A 20,421-nucleotide genomic window follows, 5' to 3' on the forward strand; every position below is an offset into this window, starting at 1 on the left:
TCATAAACAGGGAGTTTCTTTTCCCTTGTCTTTCATCATGCCTCAGCTACTTTTCCTTCTTTTTGTCTGTGGCTGGGATCATTGTTTTGGTGGGGTCATTGGACATGATTATGTTAAACAGGACTGCATTATTGTGATGGCTCAATATTTGCCCCATAATTAACCTGTCAGTGGGTTGATCACACAGCATTTCTTTAGAATCTCCTTGGATGAATCACAACTTATAAACTGAAATTATCATTGTTTCTTTTATGGGAACCATTGAGCATCAATTTTATTACCACACTGTGATTATCAGGTGACTGTCTTCTGCGTCTGTATTCCTAGATTGTTACAACCAGGAAGTTCGGAACACACCCATTACTCCTCTAAAGACAAATATCTCCTCATTAGATTCTCTTTTAAAGTGTCCTAATGAAGTGTGAGTTATATATTTTTTTAAATCAGAGAATACTAGATCTAGAAAAGGTCCTAAAGAGCAGCTATTCTGAAAACTGCCTTTGTGTTGGTAGTGAGACTGAAGTCTCAAAGGTGATGTGACTTTGCTATGGTCTCCCAGTGAGTTAGAGCCACAGTTTAATTTCCCTTCTGACTCCAAACCACACTCTTTTTTAAAATAAGTTTTTTAATTGAAGTATAATTGATATGCAATATCACGTTAGTTTTAGGTGTACATCACACTGATTTTATATATATATATATATATATATATATACATTCAAAATGGTCACCATGATAAGTCCAGATACCATTTGTCACCATACAAAGTTCTTATAATATTATTGACTATATTCCCTTTGCTGTACATTACATCTCCATGACTTATTTATTTTATAACGGGAAGTCTGTACCACTTAATCCCCTTCACCTATTTCCCCTACCCCACCCCACTCCCCTCCCCACTGGCAACTACCAGTTTGTTCTCTGTATCTATGAGTCTGTTTTATTTGTTCCTTTGTTTTGTTTTTTTAGATTCCACATATAAGGAAAGTCATACAGTAATTACCATTCTCTGTCTCACTTATTTCACTTAGCATAATACCCTTTACAACCCATCCATACTGTCACAAATGGAAAGATTTCATTCTTTTTCATGACTGAATAATATTCCATCCATCCATACATACACATTGTATATATGTATATATCACATCTTCTTTATCCATTCATCTACTGATGAACACTTAGGTTGTTCCACGTCTTGGCTATTGTAAATAATACTGCAGTGAATAAACCATACACTTTATGCTCACTTTTTTTAGCTGAAATGGGAAGATGAGGGTCATACAGTTGAAAAAGGCTACAGAGAAGCATTTTTATAGATTATATTATAGTAATATATGCTATCAAGTAGTGTTTTGGTATAGTGTTTTAAAGTTTATATATATATTTATCATAATTAAATATAACTTTTGTATACACACATACCCACACACATATATATGGCCCTTATCAAATAGAATTTTCAAAACACAGAGAGATACTTCAAAATACTGAATTCAAGCATCAATCAGGAAATTTGTGTGTATAAACCTCTTCTGAATTTTGGGAGGAAGTCACAACCTTTTTAGGTTTTCTAAATAAAGATTAGTCTTGATGGTCTGCATTTCTAAGTGGGTAATGAAGGAAAATTAGGTTCACTCCTGAGGTTTCCACCCGCAGTGTTAGAAATGAACATTGATAAAGGTGGCAGAGTATATATAAAAATGATCCACAGATCCACAGAGAAAACAAATAGAGTAAGCATAATGCTGTTGGATACCATCTTATTCCTTTTTCCTTGCAAACTAAGTAAATTGTTCTTGACTTGTTCCATATTAAGTAGCTCTTAAGTATCTCATCTTACAGATTCTATATTCTGCTCATTGGCAACACTTTTGTTTTGTCTTGGCTGCTGTGTTTTGTTATGTCTTTGCTGGAACCTCACGACAGATCTTTTATTTATTATCTTTTTCCATAGATTTGAAAGTGAACAAAAACTATCTGATTTTAGAAAGTATTTGCTCAGCCTTATTCTTTCCTAGGCTCTTTTACCTTTTAATAAATACACGACATAGTATATACAGGTACCGAGTAATTTGACAATGTAATTACTATTTCTCATTAATACGTTGTGTGTGTTCACCAACACTTTCTAGATATGACATTCTTTGACTATAAATCCATGATGCACATTTTCTAGATTAAAGAATAGAAAAGTGCTAAATGTAATTACTTGTCTTTTTAAAGGATTTCTGCAAGGAATATGAAAACCAAGTGAGGAATGGAAGACTTCCTTGTACACGGGAGAGTGAGCCAGTCCGTGGCCCTGATGGCAGGATGCATGGCAACAAATGTGCCCTGTGTGCTGAAATTTTGTAAGTATAGATGTGGTTTCTTTGAAGTTACTCAAAAGGTGAAGTGGAGAGTGACTAAAATGATGAATAAGAACAATGTTCATGGGAATATTTGTTGTTGAGAATTTTTGAGCTGTTTTATGTCCTCTACAAATCATAATACCACCTAATAAGTAGGCTCTAATGCTATATATTTCTTTTTTAATACAAATGGATTCTAATTTCCAGTAGGATGACTGGATTACAAAATACTTGTTAACATTTTCTCCCATGACCTTTGTAGGCCTTTTTATGAGCTAGTCATAGTACAGAATGAGGGTTAAAAGCAGGCACTAGGACTTTGATTCTTGTCCTTCAGTAATTACCCCATTGTGGCAGAATAGATGGGATGCCCACAAAAAACTCCATGTTCATATGTGAACTGGATTAACTCTGTCTTTTCATCTTGGACATCTGACCCTGGGGGAAGAGCAAATCCCACAACATATAAATTATGGCACTTATAAAGATGGCTCAGGAAAGGTCTCATCACATTTCTTTTTAGATCCTTGAACTCTATGAGCTCTTTCCTACACTTTCTGACTGCCAGTTCTTGTTTTGGCCAGCTAATGTCTCTTCTATGGTTTGCATTTCAAGATTATCCTTCCTTGGATGAAATCTCCTAAAATCACTAATTAAATTCAGTCTTTATAACACTTGATAATTTTATTTTATAATAGTCATCATAGTTGGTATTTGTATAATTATTTCTAGTACTGTTTGTTGACTGTCACTCTTCTCTACTGGTCTGTAAGTTCTAAGAAGATAGGGTATGTGTTTATACTGTAAACTACTGAACTATATGCCCAGAGTGCTTTCCAATGCTTGCCGAAAAATAATTACTAACCAAATGTTGAATAAATAAGTGAATGAATGAACGTATGGACAAAGATCCCTGCTCTCAAGAAGCTTAAGGCTAATAGTAAAAATAATCCTTGGATGTACACACACACACACGCACACACACACACAGACACACATACATTGCAAGACAGAATGAAAACTATCCTATAAGAGAAGAATATACAAGTATGAAAACACACTGAAAGATGTAGAACTCATTTCCACTTTGAGGTATGGGATGTCTTCTTAAAGAAGGTAGAATTTAAGCTGGGGAGGTTTAAAAGGGAAGATGACAAAAAAAAAGGAAAAAAAGATTGTTACAGTGGAAGGAAATGGCAAACTTAAAGGCAAAATGAAAGGGGTTCTTTGGGGAAATGGTGAAGATTTCAATTTCATAAGGGGCTTTAGGGTGATTTGAAAATGTTTGTTCTAAAACTCAGGAACACTTAGCTGTTTTTTTCCACTTGCATCTAAATGACTATTTTGTAGCTTGAAGATTCAAAACATCTATATTCACTTCCTTATTTTTGTTTCTTTCTCCAGCAAACAGCATTTTTCAGAAGAAAAAAATAAAGCAGATGAACGCCTGAGAAAGGCTAAAGAAAAAGTTAAAAGAGAAACTGAGGTGAGGATTAGTTTGATCAATTCAGCTACGACTTTTGTAGGGTGTGTGTGTGTGTACTTTACTCTAGAATGCATTTTCAATATTTATTTATTTTTCCTCCACTACTAATGGGTTTCTGGAGACTAATTTTTAGTTACTATTTTATAAGATTTAGAATACTTATGACATTACAATTTTTAGCTCTATTTGGAGGAAATTAAGGCACATTAGTAAAAACAGTTCTACACTCCTGAATGAAGGTGATATATCAAGCCTTATCTGAGTTCAAAGCTGATATACATTCTTCAAATTTGTGACAGTTGTTTTGGGGGTTTTCATTTTGAAAGCAATAGCAATGTAAAATTTTAATATGATCCTTTTAAAATCATACGACATTCTACTTTAAAAACACCTCTTAACTAGTCATCTCCCTTTTTTCCACTGCTGCCATCTTAGCACAGATACCTAATAGCTTTCTTTTGCATTGATACATTAGCATCCTGCCTGTTCTCTATACTTCTAGCCAACATCTTCCTCAATCTTCAAGATTCAATTATTCTTCCATGTTGTTTTCACAGAGTAAGAAATACTTCCATGAACCAATGGCATTATGAAAATCTAATGTTTACAGGTATTCTAGAGTGTATTTGGACCATTTCACTCCATTAAAGAGACCCTATTTAACTTATTTCTTAGAGTTATCCCACCTTCTATGAAGTGTAGTTCAGTTTCATAAAATAGCTCATTCCCGTAGTCCACCTTCTGCCTTCATGTAACTGTATCTTAATTGCTAAGGCCTGTTTCAACTGCTTTCTTTCCTTCAGTCCTAGGTTACACAGTCCTTTTAATTTTAGCTGTTAAATGTCCCTCAACTATCCTATCTTTCACTTTCAATTTCTTCCTTCCTTTCTCTCTTCCTTTTTTCTCCCTTCCTTCCTCCCTCCCTACCTCCTTCCCTCCCTCCCCCCTTCTCCCTTCCTTCCTTCTTCCCTCCTTTCTTCCTTCCTTCCTCCCGTCCTCCCTCTTTCCCTCTCTCCCTCCCTCCCTTCCTTCCTTCTCTTCTATAGTTTCCCTAGCTTCAGTCTTTAGTCACTTAAACCCTCCACACATCCGACTGGATAATCTTTCTAAAACAAAGATTTGATTAGGTCCTTCTCTGCTATAAATATTGTTTTCCATTTCCTAAGAATAAAGTCCAAAGTCCTTTCAAAGTTTAGTCATCTGATTTTGACTTTCTTCAAAGTCTCCTTTTAACGAGTTCCCAAACCTTCCTCTTTGTGTCCTGCTAATTCTTTAGCCACTATACTCCTGACTATAATAGATTATCTCAAAATAACATATTCTTTTACGCCTGTGTCTTTGCATATCATAATTCCTCCTGGAGGACTTTTTTGCCACATTGTTCTCCTAGGCACATTCTAAAGATACAACTCAAATATAAGCTCTTCTCTGAACTTCCTTGGATCATTCTTTCCTATATGCTAGTGCATACTTAATTTAGACATGTGTCATATCCCTTAGCTTTTTATATTGCAATTCCTTATCCTTTTCACTTGACATAAAAGTGCTAAATCACATTCATATTTAATCCCTTTAATTTATTTGTTGAACACTTAAATGGATGAATCTTAATTTATTTATTTATTTTTAAAATTATTTTTGGCTGCACTGGGTCTTCGTTGCTGCACACAGGCTTTCTCTAGCTGCAGCGAGCCGGGGCCACTCTTCATTGCAGTGCACGGGCTTCTCATCGTGGTGGCTTCTCATGTTGTGGAGCACGGGCTCTAGGCGTGCGAGCTTCAGTAGTTGCAGCATGTGGGTTCAGTATCTGTGGCTCGTGGGCTCTAGAGCGCAGGCTCAGTAGTTGTGGCTCATGGGCTTAGTTGCTCCACGGCATGTGGGATCTTCCCGGACCAGGGCTCGAACCCGTGTCCCCTGCATTGGCAGGCAGATTCTTAACCACTGCGCCACCAGGGAAGCCCCAAATGGATGAATCTTACAAGAAGAGAAATATCACAAAACTTTTGGACAATTATACATCCTAAATGTTTTATTTTTTTATCCTTAATTCCTCTTTTCCAACATCTTTGATAAAGAGTATCTAAAGTTTATAGAGAACCATATCTAAACTGTCTCATTTTCTTTATTCAGAAACTCTGCAGTGAGTATCAGGATCATGCAATGAATGGAATCCCTTTCTGTACCAAAGAAAATTACCCTGTTCGTGGCCCAGATGGGAAAATGCATGGCAACTTGTGTTCCATGTGTCGAGACTTCTAGTGAGTACAGAGTTTTAGAATGTCGAAGAGAAAAGGGAACCTACAGTAATCTAATAGAACTAGCTTGTTTCATAGATGGTCAGACTGGGAAGGGAGTTCAAGAAGTTACATGGAGAATGTAAGTAATAGAGCTGGGAATAAGTACTTAGAGCATTTATGCCAAGATGTCTCTTACCCCCGACACTCATTCTCTTAGCACTGGAACATCCTGACTTATGCAAATATCAAATTCTCCCTACTGCTGAAGCTTTATATTGTGAACCCGTTGTACAAGTTTATAGGCATCTCATCTTCCAGAGAGGCAAAGACCCAAAGTTAACACTTACTGCAGAAACTGATTATTGAAGTTGCCCATGAAACAACCATGAACTCTTATTAAATTACAGTAAATGTTACTTTATATAATGTGACATTTCTCAGTAAGTTATAACTGAGTTTGGTTTCAAAATTTGGGACTGTACTCAGTTTATCTGATTGAGTTCAGATTAAGTAGTTGACTACATTTAGAATCTTTGGTCTTTTGTAATTTGATTGACAACCAGGTATGGTTGAAATACCATCAGTTAACTGTACATACCATGCAGTTCCATTGTACAAAGCAAATTTAGGCTCATTTGGTTTATCAATGTATGGAAATTATTAACATTTTTCCACCCATCCTACATTTTCTTACAGATAACACAGCCATGAGTAAGCAATACATGTAAACTGAATTAATAAAGCTACGGCATACACGACGTGGTAGATAGAACATAGACTTGAGAGGAGAAATTTGGGTTAGTTATTGTCATATCCTGAGATTATAAGCAAAGCCCTCACCACCTCACCTTGTCTCTGTGAAACAAGGGGACCAGTCAATGTGCTTTATTAAGGCCACTTTCAGGCTCCAGGTGTAATGTCACCACGGTACTAGTTTTTTTTTGTTTTTTTTTTTTTTTACGGTACGCGGGCCTCTCACTGTTGTGGCCTCTCCCATTGCGGAGCACAGGCTCCGGACGCGCAGGCTCAGCGGCCGTGGCTCACGGGCCTAGCCACTCTGCGGCATGTGGGATCTTCCCAGACCGGGGCACGAACCCGCGTCCCCTGCATCAGCAGGCGGACCCCCAACCACTGCGCCACCAGGGAAGCCCACGGTACTAGTTTTGATATCTCCTTGATGAACACTGATGATGTTCCTTTTCTGACCACAGCCAAGAAAGGTAATTTAGAGAAAGCAAGTCTCCCAAATCCACAAGTAACGCTATCTTTATTTCAGTGTTATGCAGAAACTATGAAGAAGTTATGGTATCTTATACTGGAGGCTGTTTTGTTGCTTCTCATTAGTATGTGGTGATAAAGGGGCAAAGTTGCTCCTTCTTGAGGAGGGAGGACAGATTAGCAATGCAGAAATGTGGAGAAACCATTGACTGTGTTTGGTCCTATGGATCTGTCCTGTTTTTGTTTTGTTTTGTTTTTTCTAATTCAGCCAAGCAAAAGCTGAAGAAAAGAAAAAGGCTGAAGCAAAAGCAAGAAGTAAAAGAGAACCTGGAAAAGCAGACTCATATGCAGTGAGTAGACTGTAATTTGAACACACTTCAAAGAGCCTAAAGGCTGGAATATTGCCCTGCAAAAATCCCCAGAAAAACTTAACCTTTCAATCTGGAGATGACATTGAGATGAATGATATGGGAGTTGATCAATTCTTGCTGCTTCAGAGACTAACTCTGTACAGTAAAAAGAACTTATTTGCAGTCTGAAAAAAAAATGATCTAGTTCTAGTTTCATCATTTACAGACTATGCTAGCTTTTGCTTACCACTTTCCTGAGACACTTAGTGTATATTTTCTACATGTGAATTTTTGAAATTTCACATCTGAGTTGGGTTCAGAATACATTGTACACACATAGAAAACATAGTTTTTACCTTTGAAATATTACAATATTCATTTTCATGGCTTTATATAAGTTACCGTTAACTTCTTTAGATGATGAAAGTCTCCTAATCTTCCCTCTAAGTTCTATTCTTTTTCTTATCCAACCATCCTCCCTAACACAGCTGGAGTAAAGTTTCAAAATATTAACTAGATCATAATACTGCTCTTCTTAAAATGCACAAATAACTCATTATCAACTAAAGGATGCATTTCAATCTCCTTAACTCTCTTATTTGGCTCCTTACCGTCATTCAGAAATTCATGTTCTGCTATAGGCCAGGTAGTTTCTGACATGTGCTTCTCAGCTTATTTTAGCAATCTAAAATGTGTATTTCTCAATCCATTTCTTAACCAGGAAAATCCTATTTACTCTTCAAAGTCTCACTCAAAGTATCCTAGTTCCCTGACATCTTCCCTGATTTCCACAATCAGATTTCATGGTCCCAACCTCTGAGTTCTCAGATTTTCTTGTACCTGTGTTTGCACTTATTTTATTCTATTTAGATTATAGTGGAGTTTACTTATCTACCTCTTTTATTATACATCCTATTATGTCTTATTTGTTTCCATCTCTTAGCAAATCACGAGGGTTTTTTTTGTTCAATTGAATTTTATATTTGAGAGAAAACACAACTAAAATCCTGGGCTCAAAGATTAGTTTCTACCAATGTAGATGCTTCAAACTTCTGCTCTGAATGGGAATAAAACGTGTGTCCAAATTACCTTCTCTATCTTGGCAAAAGCTGTGCAGACCATACCTCAAGTTTATGAGAAATGGAAAACTCCTCTGCACCAAAGAGAGTGACCCCACCAAGGGCCCAGATGGGAAAATGTATGACAGCCCCTGCTCCATGTGTGCGACTATGATGTGAGTAGAGCTGCTGCTGGGAAAATGAGGGAGGGTTTTGTCCTTTCTGCTTCATTTCTCTTTTTTGGAGCTTTATTCTATTTTGTTTCTTAAATTGTGTTTGTTTCTTATCAATGGCATTTTTTTGTGACACATTTTTGCACAATGTCATAATTGTCAAAGAATGATTCCTGCATATCAATCACTGGTTGAGTTCCCGTGGAAGTGTAAATGACATGAAACAAGGATCATACCCTTGCAGAGTGGGATATGAAATCATCTGAAAACACGACAGATCACTAGCAAACATATCAATATGCCAAACAGTACATCAGTTCATACATGGTTCATAATATATATAACTGTAATAACTGAATGATATTTGAATATTTTAGATCACTTTCAATCTGGAGATTCTATGATTCTTACTCATCTCTTTTTAAATCACTCTTTTTTAGCCAAGCAGAAAAAAAAGAAAAGAGGGAAGATGAATCAAAAAGTAAAAGGCAATCTAAGAATACATCTTCCTTTGAGGTGAGGGGACCTTCTTCAACAAGTCAGAGGCATATGGACCTGGGATCCATAGATGGCATTCAGGGAACCCATAAATTCCCTTAAACTGTATGAAACATTGATACAGTTTGTGGTTTGTGTATTTGTTTATATGTGTGCACGTACACATGTGCATATGTGACTATTTCTAGGTTGAGGGTCTGTAACTTTGATCATTTAAAAATATTCACGTCTTCAAAGTTAAGAACCATTCTAAAATTTGCTAAGTGCTGACCGCCATTTAAGAAAAATGTATAAACTTCAGCAGTTTTTGCAATCTGATCCAACCCGTGTTCAACACCTCAAACTTCCCTCCTTGATTTCACAGGAGTTGTGCAGGGAATACCGCAAATCCATGAATAATGGACATCTTCTTTGCACTAGAGAGAACGACCCCATCCAGGGCCCAGATGGGAAGGTGCATGTCAACCTCTGCTTCATGTGTGAGGCTTTCTTGTGAGTAGAGCTTGGGGCTTCTGAGGCAGTGGGGACAGGGAACTGCTAAGGGCAGTTTTCCGACAATTATGAATAATGCGTTTTCCTCTTCAGTGTAAAACTTCAGTGTAGTTTTCCTCTTCTTTTTTTTTTTATTTTTTGCGGTATGCAGGCCTCTCACTGTTGTGGCCTCTCCTGTTGCGGAGCACAGGCTCCGGACGCGCAGGCTCAGCGGCCATGGCTCACGGGCCATGTGGGATCTTCCCGGACCGGGGCACGAACCCGTGTCCCCTGCATCGGCAGGCGGACTCTCAACCACTGCGCCACCAGGGAAGCCCAGTTTTCCTCTTCTTGTGTGTCACATTTAAATGAACTAAAAAACAAACAAACACACAAAAAACTCCAAAACCAAGTGGAGAGCTTTCAGATGATAACTACTGTGATATAAAAAATGCAGAATAATTTCAGGACATTTCAGAAAGAACTCCGAATCCTTTTTTCAGAGAAGAGAATACTCTATGACAACCATACTAATTGCTTTTAGTTTTCTGAAGGATTATCAGCTGAAAGAGGAAATGCATGAGATTACATGTAATATATTGATATCATTATGGTGCATGGCAAATTTTAGGAATTTTTGTTTTGTGTTGGTTCATGATTTTTATTTCTACTCGTTCTGTGTGACCTCAAGGAACAGAATTAAAATTGATGAGAGATATAGGGAGACATATTTGGGCACAACATGAAGATGAACTCTGCAATAGTTAGAGAAAGGCTGCTTTAGGAATGATGATTTTGTTGTATAGGAGTTGAATACCTCATTTACAGGAGACTAAAGTATGACTTTACAATAGACAACATGGTATGTCCTCTCAAACCAGAGTCTGCTGTAAAGGCCTTAAGTCTTTGTCCCAAGGGATACTCTATTTTCTATATGCCCAGAATCTCTGAAAGGATTCAGTCATTCCGTCTTCCCTAGTGGAGAGCAATACAACCCAGCAGATTTGTCCCATAGTGTAAGTGAGCCATGGAAGCATTAAAAAATCTGTTAGATGGACGTCATGATGATGACCATATAATTATCATAACCAACATTTATTGGCATATAATCGGCATATACTTGGGTTTTGCTACCCAATCTCATTTAATCTTCACAACAACCGTATGAAATGGGTTCTGTATTATCCCAAGTTATAGATGGAAAAAAATTAAGGCCCAGAGAAGATGAGAATGATGGAAATTTCGGCCCAGGAAAAATGAAGAAAATGATAAGATTTCTCAATGTAGGGTGTAGACAGGGTATAATTATTTAGCAAAACCATTATCAACTTCTGGTAGTAACATCTGCCTGTTACGCTCATCTCAGTCTGTTTTTCTTTACCTTAATCTTTCAGAGATGAGGAAGTAAGTCTGCCACCTAGTGGTCATCTCTGCTGTTTCCTCTGACAAGTTTCCATTATGAAAAGAAAATGCTTCTTAAATTTTATAGTCGACTTAGACTCACAGTAAAGTTTGGATCAGTATCCATATAAAGAAGTATAAGAAACCCCACAATTTTGGAGCTATTTTAGTTAGTTTGTTCCATCAATATAAAAATTCCTTATCCAATTAAAATTTTATTGCCTCATATTTTATGGATATGTTAGCAAAGGCTATTGCCTTTCTTAAGAACCATACTTCCCTCCATAGTCATTTCTTAAACACTTTAATATCATATACAAATAGTGTTTTCAACTTTTAAAAAAGTTTTAAATTGATCAATGAGCAGTTTTTACGTTGACTGTAATGTATGAAAACGTTTTAGCAAATTATTTTTGTCTCTACAACATGATTGAATTATCTGCATTATAGATCTAATTATGCTGCAGACTGAGTATATTGAACTCAATTTCTAACACTGTTACTCATCCAAAATGGTTAACAGCTATTACTCTCATTTCATTTTCATCATGTGCCTGTTTTTTTGTTGTTTTTATTTATTTTATTTATATAAATAAAATTTATTTATTCATTTTTGGCTGTGTTGGGTCCTCACTGCTGCACATGGGCTTTCTCTAGTTGTGGTGAGCAGGGGGCCACTCTTCCTTGCGGTGCACGGGCTTCTCATTGCGGTGGTTTCTCTTGTTGCAGAACACGGGCTCTAGGAGCACGGGCTTCAGTAGTTGTGGCACGTGGGCTGAGTAGTTGTCGCTTGTGGGCTCTAGGGCGCAGGCTCAGTAGTTGTGGCACACGGACTTAGTTGCTCTGCGGTATGTGGGATCTTTCCGGACCACGGCTCGAACCCGTGTCCCCTGCATTGGCAGGCGGATTCCTAACCACTGCGCCACCAGGGAAGCCCAATATGCCTGTTTTTGGAGTGTTCACTTTCAATAATGCTTACAATGCTGATGATAACAATCACTTTTATCAATCACTTTTTTATGTACCGGATACTAATTCTAACTGCTTTACATGTATCAACTTATTTAATGCTCACAACAGTCCTATGAGAGAAGTATTCTTATTACCTCTTCTATCCCTCCACTCCATTTCCCCATTTAAAGATGAGAAAACACAGAGAGGTTAAGACACTTTTTGTGTTCCTTATTCTATTTGGCTGCAGAGTCTTTCTTCTTAACTAACTTTCTTCTTAATCACCATGCTATACTGCCTCCCAGAAGCTAAATATCACAACTTTATAAACAGTTCTGCACCTTTTGCAGATGTAAAAGAATCAGCAAATAAGAAAGTCCTATTCCAGGATATTTGCTGGGAAGCTAAATAGGTTTACTCATTAATTAAGGGGTTTTCCCTTGAACACCATTCTCTTGAGGTGTGGTAAATCATTCTAATTATTACCCAATAAAATTACACCTACTATGAGTGGATCTTTGGAGTTGCTTGAGAATAATCAAAGCAATGAATGATCAACCTGTGAATGTTAAGAATCTATACTACTGTATTAAGATTCTTCTGTCTCTCTTTTTTCCTGTTTCTTACAGTCAACAAGAAGAAAGAGCAAGAGCAAAGGCTAAAACTGCAAAGGTAATCTTCTCACAAATTCTTATATTATACCCTGACATTTTTTCTCTGCAATAACATTCTAGATATCTCATTAGCATAAATGTTTTCCTGTTTTTTATGGGACAGAGAAAGATAAATATCATATGATATTGCTTACATGTGGAATCTTAAAAAATGGTACAAATGAACCTATGAAACAGAAATAGAGTCACAGATGTAGAAAACAATCTTATGGTTACCAAAGGGGAAATGGGGGTGGATAAATGGGGAGACTGGAATTGACATATACATAGTACTATATGTAAAACAGATAACTAATAAGAACCTACTATATAGCACAGGGAACTCTACTCAATACTCTGTAATGACCTATATGGGAATAGAATCAAAAAAGAGTGGATATAGGTATATGTATAACTGATTCACTTTGCTGTATAGCGGAAACTAACAAACATTGTAAGTCAACTATACTCCAATAAAAATTAATTTAAAAAAATGAATAAATATAACCTTTAACCTGGAAAAAAAAGTCTTAAGTACAAGTTTCCTGAGTATCAATTTTATTTCATGATAATTCAAAATTTAAGGTTTAGTTCATAAAAAATGGAGTTTAACTTATTTGGCTTTTCTTAAGATTTCTGTTGTCAGGCACAGGTTATTACTATCAATTTTTACAATTTACTAATTTCAGGTTACATAATTCCTACCTCTTAGCTATTTTAAAGAGAGAGTACAACATCCCTATCATTCACATTAGTTCAATTTACAAAACAAAGAGCACATATATTATCATATTTGATCTTTGTCAGCACCCAGCTATGGAGGAATACTAGTATTTTCACTTTCAATTATGACTATTAATTAAATCCTTTGACTTTCTAATTATTTTTAATCTACTTCACATTTCTATAATTTTACAATTTTATAAGCAGCAGAGCAAAGTCTGTCATTACACAGATGTAGGATTACTCTCACATAGCCTTACACAAGGTTTACCTTTATTTATTCTGTTTCCTGACAACAGCTTCAAAAGTATAAGCCTAATAATTTGGGGGGGAAAGTTGACACAGTTTAAAATGTTGCCTTTAAACTGATTCATTTTCTCAGTAACTTTCTGTTACCTGGAACCATCTTTTTATTAGTAATTCAGAATTGAAAATTTGTTTTATCCCTAATGTTTGATCAGTTTCTAAATCCTATTAGATTTTTCAAATGGTCTTAACACATTCCTCCTCCTCTCCACTCCCATTGTTACTCTTCTGTTTCAAATATGCATCCCCCATCCCTGGACTTTATCAAGTAACTCCCAGAAAGGTGTCAGTTTCTCCAGGCATCATACTTTCATATTTGTTCTCTCTCCCATATCTTTGTTTCAGATATGTCTTTCTTTCTTTTTTTTTAATAGATCCTTATTGGAGTATAATTGCTTCACAATACTGTGTTAGTTTCTGTTGTACAACAAAGTGAATCAGCCATATGCATACATATGTCCCCATATTCCCTCCCTCTTGAACCTCCCTCCCATCCTCCCTATCCCACCCCTATAGGTTATCACAAAGCACCGAGCTGATCTCCCTGTGCTATGCGGCTGCTTCACACTAGCTATTTTACATTTGATAGTGTATATATTGTCAATGCTACTTTCACTTCGCACCAGCTTCCCCCTTCCACCCTGTGTCCTCAAGTCCACTCTCTATGTCTACATCTTTATTCCTGCCCTGCAACGAAGTTCATCAGTACCATTTTTTTTTTTAGATTCCATATATATGCGTTAGCATCAGTATTTGTTTTTCTCTTTCTAACTTACTTCACTTGTATGACAGACCCTAGGTCCCTCCACCTCACTACAAATAACTCAATTTCGTTTATTTTTATGGCTGAGTAATATTCCACTGTATATATGTGCCACATCTTCTTTATCCATTCATCTGTCGATGGACACTTAAGTTGCTTCCATGTCCTGGTTATTGTAAATAGAGCTGCAATGAGCATTGTGGTAAATGTCTCTTTTTGAATTGTGGTTTTCTCAGGGCATATGCCCAGTAGTGGGATTGCTGGGTCGTATGATAGTTCTTTAAAGAAACTCCATACTGTTCTCCATAGTGGTTGTATTAATTTACATTCCCACCAGCAGTGCACAAGTGTTCCCTTTTCACCACACCCTTTCCAGCATTTATTGTTTCTAGATTTTTTGATAATGGCCATTCTGACTGGCCTGAGGTGATACCTCATTGTAGTTTTGATTTGCATTTCTCTAATAATTACTGATGTTGAGCATCTTTTCAGGTGCCTCTTGGCCATCTGCATGTCTTCCTTGGTGAAATGTCTATGTCTTCCACCCAGTTTTTAACTGGATTGTTTGTTTTTTTTGATATTGAGCTCCATGAGCTCTTTGTATATTTTGGAGATTAACCCTTTGTCTGTTGTTTCATTTGCGAATACTTTCTCCCATTCTGAGGGTTATCTTTTTGTCTTGTTTATGGTTTCCTTTGCTGTGCAAATGCTTTTAAGTTTAATTAAGTCCCGTTTGTTTATTTTTGTTTTTATTTCCAATACTCTAGGAGGTTGGTCAAAAAAGATCTTGCTATGGTTTATGTTATAGAGTGTTTTTTCTATGTTTTCCTCTAACAGTTTTATAGTGTCTGGTCTTACATTTAAGTCTTTAATCCATTTGGAGTTTTTTTTTGTGTAGAGTTAGGTAGTGTTCTAATTTCATTCTTTTACATGTAGCTGTCCAGTTTTCCCAGCACCACTTATTGAAGAGGCTGTCTTTCCTCCATTGTATGTTCTTGCCTCCATTGTTGTAAATTAGGTGCCCATATGTGTGTGGGTTTATCTCTGGGCATTTTATCCTGTACCACTGATCTATATTTCTATGTCTTTATTACTGTAGCTTTGTGGTATAGTTTGAAGTCAGGGAGCCCGATTCCTCCAACTCTGCTTTTCTTAAGATTGCTTTGGCTATTCGGGTTCTTTTGTGTTTCCATACAAATTGTAAAATTTTTTGTTCTAATTCTGTGAAGAATGCCACTGGTAGTTTGATAGGGATTGCACTGAATCTGTAGATTGCTCTGGGTAGTATAGTCATTTTCACAATATTGATTCTTCCAATCCAAGAACATGGTATATTTCTCCATCTGTTTTTGTCATCTTTGATATTTTTCATTAGTGTTTTATAGTTTTCTGAGTACGAGTCTTTTGCCTCCTTAGTCAGGTTTATTACTAGATAAGTTTATTCCTTTTGTTGCAATGGTAAATGGGAGAGTTTCCTTAATTTCTCTTTCTGTTTTTCATTGTTGGTGTATAGAAATGCAAGAGATTTCTGTGCATTAATTTTGTATCCTGCAACCCTCCAAATTCATTGCTTAGTTCTAATAGTTTTCTGGTGGCGTTTTTAGGATTCTCTATGTATAGTATCATGTCATCTGCAAACAGTGACAGTTTTATTTGTATTCCTTGTATCAGTTTTATTTGTATTCCTTTTAGTTCTTTTTTTCCCTCTGATTGCCATGGCTAGGACTTCCAAAACTATGTTGAATAAGAGTGGCGAGAGTGGACATCCTTGTCTTGTTGCTGATCTTAGTGGAAATGTTTTCAGTTTTTCACCATTGAGTATGATGCTTGCTGTGGCTTTGTCATATATGGCCTTTATTATGTTGAGATAGGTTCCCTCTATGCCCATTTTCTGGAGAGTTTTTATCATAAACGGGTGTTGAACTTTGTCAAAAGCTTTTTCTGCACCTATTGAGATGATCATATGGTTTTTATTCCTTAATTTGTTAATGTGCTGTACCACACTGATTGATTTGCGTATACTGAAGAATCCTTGCATCCCTGGGATAAATCCCACTGGATCATGGTGTATGATACTTTTAATGTGCTGTTGGATTCTGTTTGCTAGTATTTTGTTGAGGACTTTTGCATCTATGTTCCTCAGTGATATTGGTCTATAGTTTTCTTTTTTTGTGATATCTTTTTCTGGTTTTGGTATCAGGGTGATGGTGGCTTCGTAGAATGAATTTGGGAGTGTTTCTCCCCCTGCAATTTTTTGGAAGAGTTTGAGAAGGATGGGTGTTAGCTCTTCTCTAAATGTTTGATAGAATACACCTGTGAAGCCATCAGGTCCTGGACTTCTGTTTGTTGGAAGATTTTTAATTATGATTTCAATTTCATTACTGTTTATATTGATAGGTCTGTTCATATTTTCTAATTCTTCCTGGTTCAGTCTTGGAAAATTGCACCTTTCCAAGAATTTGTCCATTTCTTCGTGGTTGTCCATTTTATTGTCATATAGTTGTTTGTAGTAGTCTCTTATAATCCTTTGTATTTCTGCAGTGTCATTTGTGGTTTCTCCTTTTTCCTTTCTAACTTTACTGATTTGCACCCTCTCCCTTTTTTTCCTCGATGAGTCTAGCTAAGGCTTTATCAATTTTGTTATCTTCTCAAAGAACCAGCTTTTAGTTTTATTGATCTTTCCTATTGTTTTCTTCATTTCTATTTCATTTATTTCTGCTCTGATCTTTATGATTTCTTTTCTTCTACTGACTTTGGGTTGTCTTTGTTCTTCTTTCTCTAGTTGTTTTTTTTTTTTTTCCTCACGGTACGCGGGCCTCTCACTGTTGTGGCCTCTCCCGTTGCAGGGCACAGGCTCCAGACGCGCAGGCTCAGCGGCCATGGCTCACGGGCCCAGCCACTCTGCAGCATGCGGGATCTTCCTGGACCGGGGCACGAACCCGTGTCCCCTGCATCAGCAGGCAGACCCTCAACCACTGCACCACCAGGGAAGCCCTCTCTAGTTGTTTTAAGTGTAGGTTTAGGTTGTTTACTTAAGATTTTTCTTGTTTCTTGAGGTGAGATTGAATGCTATAAACTTCCCTCTTAGAACTGCTTTTCCTGCATCCCATAGGTTTTGCGTTGTCGTGTTTTCCTTGTCATTTGTTTCTATGTATTTTTTAATTTCTTCTTTGATTTCTTCAGTGATCTCTTGGTTATTTAGTAGCACACTGTTTAGCCTCCATGTATTTGTGGGTTTTACAGTTTTTTTCCTTTAATTGACTTCCAGTCTCATAGTGTTATAGTCAGAAAAGATGCTTGATACGATTTCAATTTTCTTAAATTTTCTGAGGCTTGATTTGTGACCTAAGATGTGATCTATCCTGGAGAATGTTGTATGTGCACTTGAAAAGAAAGTGTACTCTGCCACTTTCGGGTGGAATGTTCTATAAATATCAATTAAATCTATCTGGTCTATTGTGTCACTTAAAGTTTGTCCTTCCTTATTTATTTTCTGTTTGGATGATCTGTCCATTGGTGTAAGTGGGGTGTTAAAGCCCCCTACTATTATTGTGTCACTGTCGATTTCTCTTTTCATGGTTGTTAGCATTTGCCTTATGTATTGAGGTGCTCCTATATTGGGTGCATAAACATTTGTAACTGTTATATCTTCTTCTTGGATTGATCCTTTGATTGTTATGTAGTGTCCCTCCTTATCTCTTGGAACAGTCTTCATTTTAAAGTCTATTTTATCTGGTACAAGTATTGCTACTCCAGCTTTCTTTTGATTTCCATTTGCATGGAATATCTTTTTCCATGCCTTCACTTTCAGTCTGTATGTGTCCCTAGGTCTGAAGTGGTGTCTTGTAGACAGCATATATATGGGTCTTGTTTTTGTAACCATTCGGCTAGTCTGTGTCTTTTGGTTGGGGCATTTAATCCATTTACATTCAAGGTTATTATCAATATGTATGTTCCTATTACCATATTCTTGATTGTTTTGGGTTTGTTTTTGTGGGTCTTTTTCTTCTCTTGTGTTTCCCACCTAGAGAAGTTTCTGTAGCATTTGTTGTAAAGCTGGTTTGGTGGTGCTGAATTCCCTTAGCTTTTGCTTGTCTGAAAAGCTTTTGATTTCTCCATCAAATCTGAATGAGATCCTTGCTGGGTAGAGTAATCTTGGGTGTAGGTTTTTCTCTTTCATCACTTTAAGTATATCCGGCCACTCCCTTCTGGCTTGCAGAGTTTATGCTGAAAAATCAGCTGATAACCTTCTGGGGATTCCTTTGTATGTTATATTTTGGTTTTCCCTTGCTGTTTTTAATATTTTTTCTTTGAATTTAGTTTTTGTTAGTTTGATTAATATGTGCCTTGGTGTGTTTTTCCTAGGGTTTATCCTGTATGTATACTCTCAGTTTTTCCAGGAAGCTTCCCCTTCCAGGCCTGTTGAATCTCCTCACCTTGATCTTTCCTAGCTTTTATAGACTGTGATGTGCAACACATCATAAACATATATATTTTATATTGCTCTCCACCAATTTTATCAGCCTTCTTCTGCACCAATATTTAAGCACCCTCAAAAGAATGCTGATGGTAAATATTTACAGATCCACTATAGTGACATCACAATTCTGAGTCTATGATAGAAGCCTTTTATTTTTTTATTTTTTTAATTTTTTAAATTTAATTAATTTATTTATTTTGGACTGCATTGGGTCTTCGTTGCTGCACACGGGCTTTCTCTAGTTGCAGTGAGTGGGGGGCTACTCTTCATTGTGGTTCGCAGGCTTCTCACTGCAGTGGCTTCCCTTGTTGCAGAGCACGAGCTCTAGGTGTGCAGGCTTCAGTAGTCGTGGCAGGCAGGCTCAGTAGTTGTGGCGCACGAGCTTAGCTGCTCTGTGGTATGTGGCATCTTCCCAGTCCAGGGCTTGAACCTGTGTCCCCTGCATCGGCAGGTGGATTCTTAACCACTGCACCACCAGGGAAGCCCCGATAGAAGACTTTTAAATGCTTACTGACTTACTGCTACATGTAATCACTTTTCTTTTTACTTCTTACTCTGCATTACTTATTCTTCATAATAGACAAAAGTGTAGGGAGGATAGGAAACCACTCTGAGAACATATTTTCTTCATTTTCCAGGAACTCTGCAATGAATGTCTCTGCTTTTTCTAGCTTCTAGAGGCCGTTCATGTTCCTTGGCTCCTGGACTGTTTCCATCGTCTTCAAGGCCAACAACATTGCATCTCTAATTGTTCTTCTGTAGTCATATCTCCCTCTCCCTCTCTCCCGTCTTACTCTTCCAGTTTTAAGGACTGACCCTTTTAATTTCATTGGGCATACTAGGATAATCCAGGATAATATCCCTATCTCTAGGTCCTTAACTTAAACACATCTGCAAAGTCCCCCCTGCCCTGCAGTATATTCACAGGTTCTGGATATCTGGACTTGGACAAATTTGGGGGCAGGAGCTATTATTCTGCCAACCACAAATTGCTTTACGAAAGGGACAATAAATCATTCTTTTTTGTATGTCTCACAGTGCCTAGCCCAGAATAATATTCGGGTAAATTGAAGGTTTTATAATTAGATAAGTGACAGCAATCTCATATTCCAAACAATGTGTGACCTAGGCCTCTGAACAGCGTCTTGGCTAATACTAACCTTCTGCATCGTCTTCTTGATGCATCCATTATGTTTGGGACATTATATCATAGTTTTCAAAGGGGTAATGTGGAGGAAGCTTTCAATATTTAGTTACCTGATTCTATTTTTTATTTTTTATTTTTTTTGTGGTACA

At 37.0% G+C, this 20,421-nt stretch overlaps 1 protein-coding gene across 8 annotated transcripts in view; it reads left to right on the forward strand.

Annotated features, from left to right (window-relative positions):
* Positions 1-20,421, forward strand: part of SPINK5 (serine peptidase inhibitor Kazal type 5) — a 71,556-nt gene that overhangs the window by 24,702 nt on the left and 26,433 nt on the right. For 6 of the 8 annotated variants that reach the window (XR_004024003.2, XR_004024004.2, XR_016392792.1 and 3 more), the window contains 8 exons: positions 2,230-2,357; positions 3,762-3,843; positions 5,974-6,101; positions 7,567-7,648; positions 8,758-8,882; positions 9,320-9,395; positions 9,742-9,869; positions 12,830-12,872. Coding sequence is in view for 1 of the 8 variants with exons in the window: in XM_022590034.3 (XP_022445742.1) it covers positions 2,230-2,357; positions 3,762-3,843; positions 5,974-6,101; positions 7,567-7,648; positions 8,758-8,882; positions 9,320-9,395; positions 9,742-9,869; positions 12,830-12,872 (792 nt within the window). In the remaining 7 variants the exon portion in view is untranslated. The remainder of the gene's footprint in view (positions 1-2,229; positions 2,358-3,761; positions 3,844-5,973; positions 6,102-7,566; positions 7,649-8,757; positions 8,883-9,319; positions 9,396-9,741; positions 9,870-12,829; positions 12,873-20,421) is intronic. The other 2 variants (XR_016392793.1, XR_016392794.1) reach the window with 1 other exon arrangement.

The sequence above is a fragment of the Delphinapterus leucas genome, chromosome 3 (assembly GCF_059928025.1).
Source record: "Delphinapterus leucas isolate spDelLeu-1000000601 "Yukka" chromosome 3, BTC_Dleu_Yukka2, whole genome shotgun sequence".
Taxonomy (NCBI): Eukaryota; Metazoa; Chordata; class Mammalia; order Artiodactyla; family Monodontidae; genus Delphinapterus; species Delphinapterus leucas.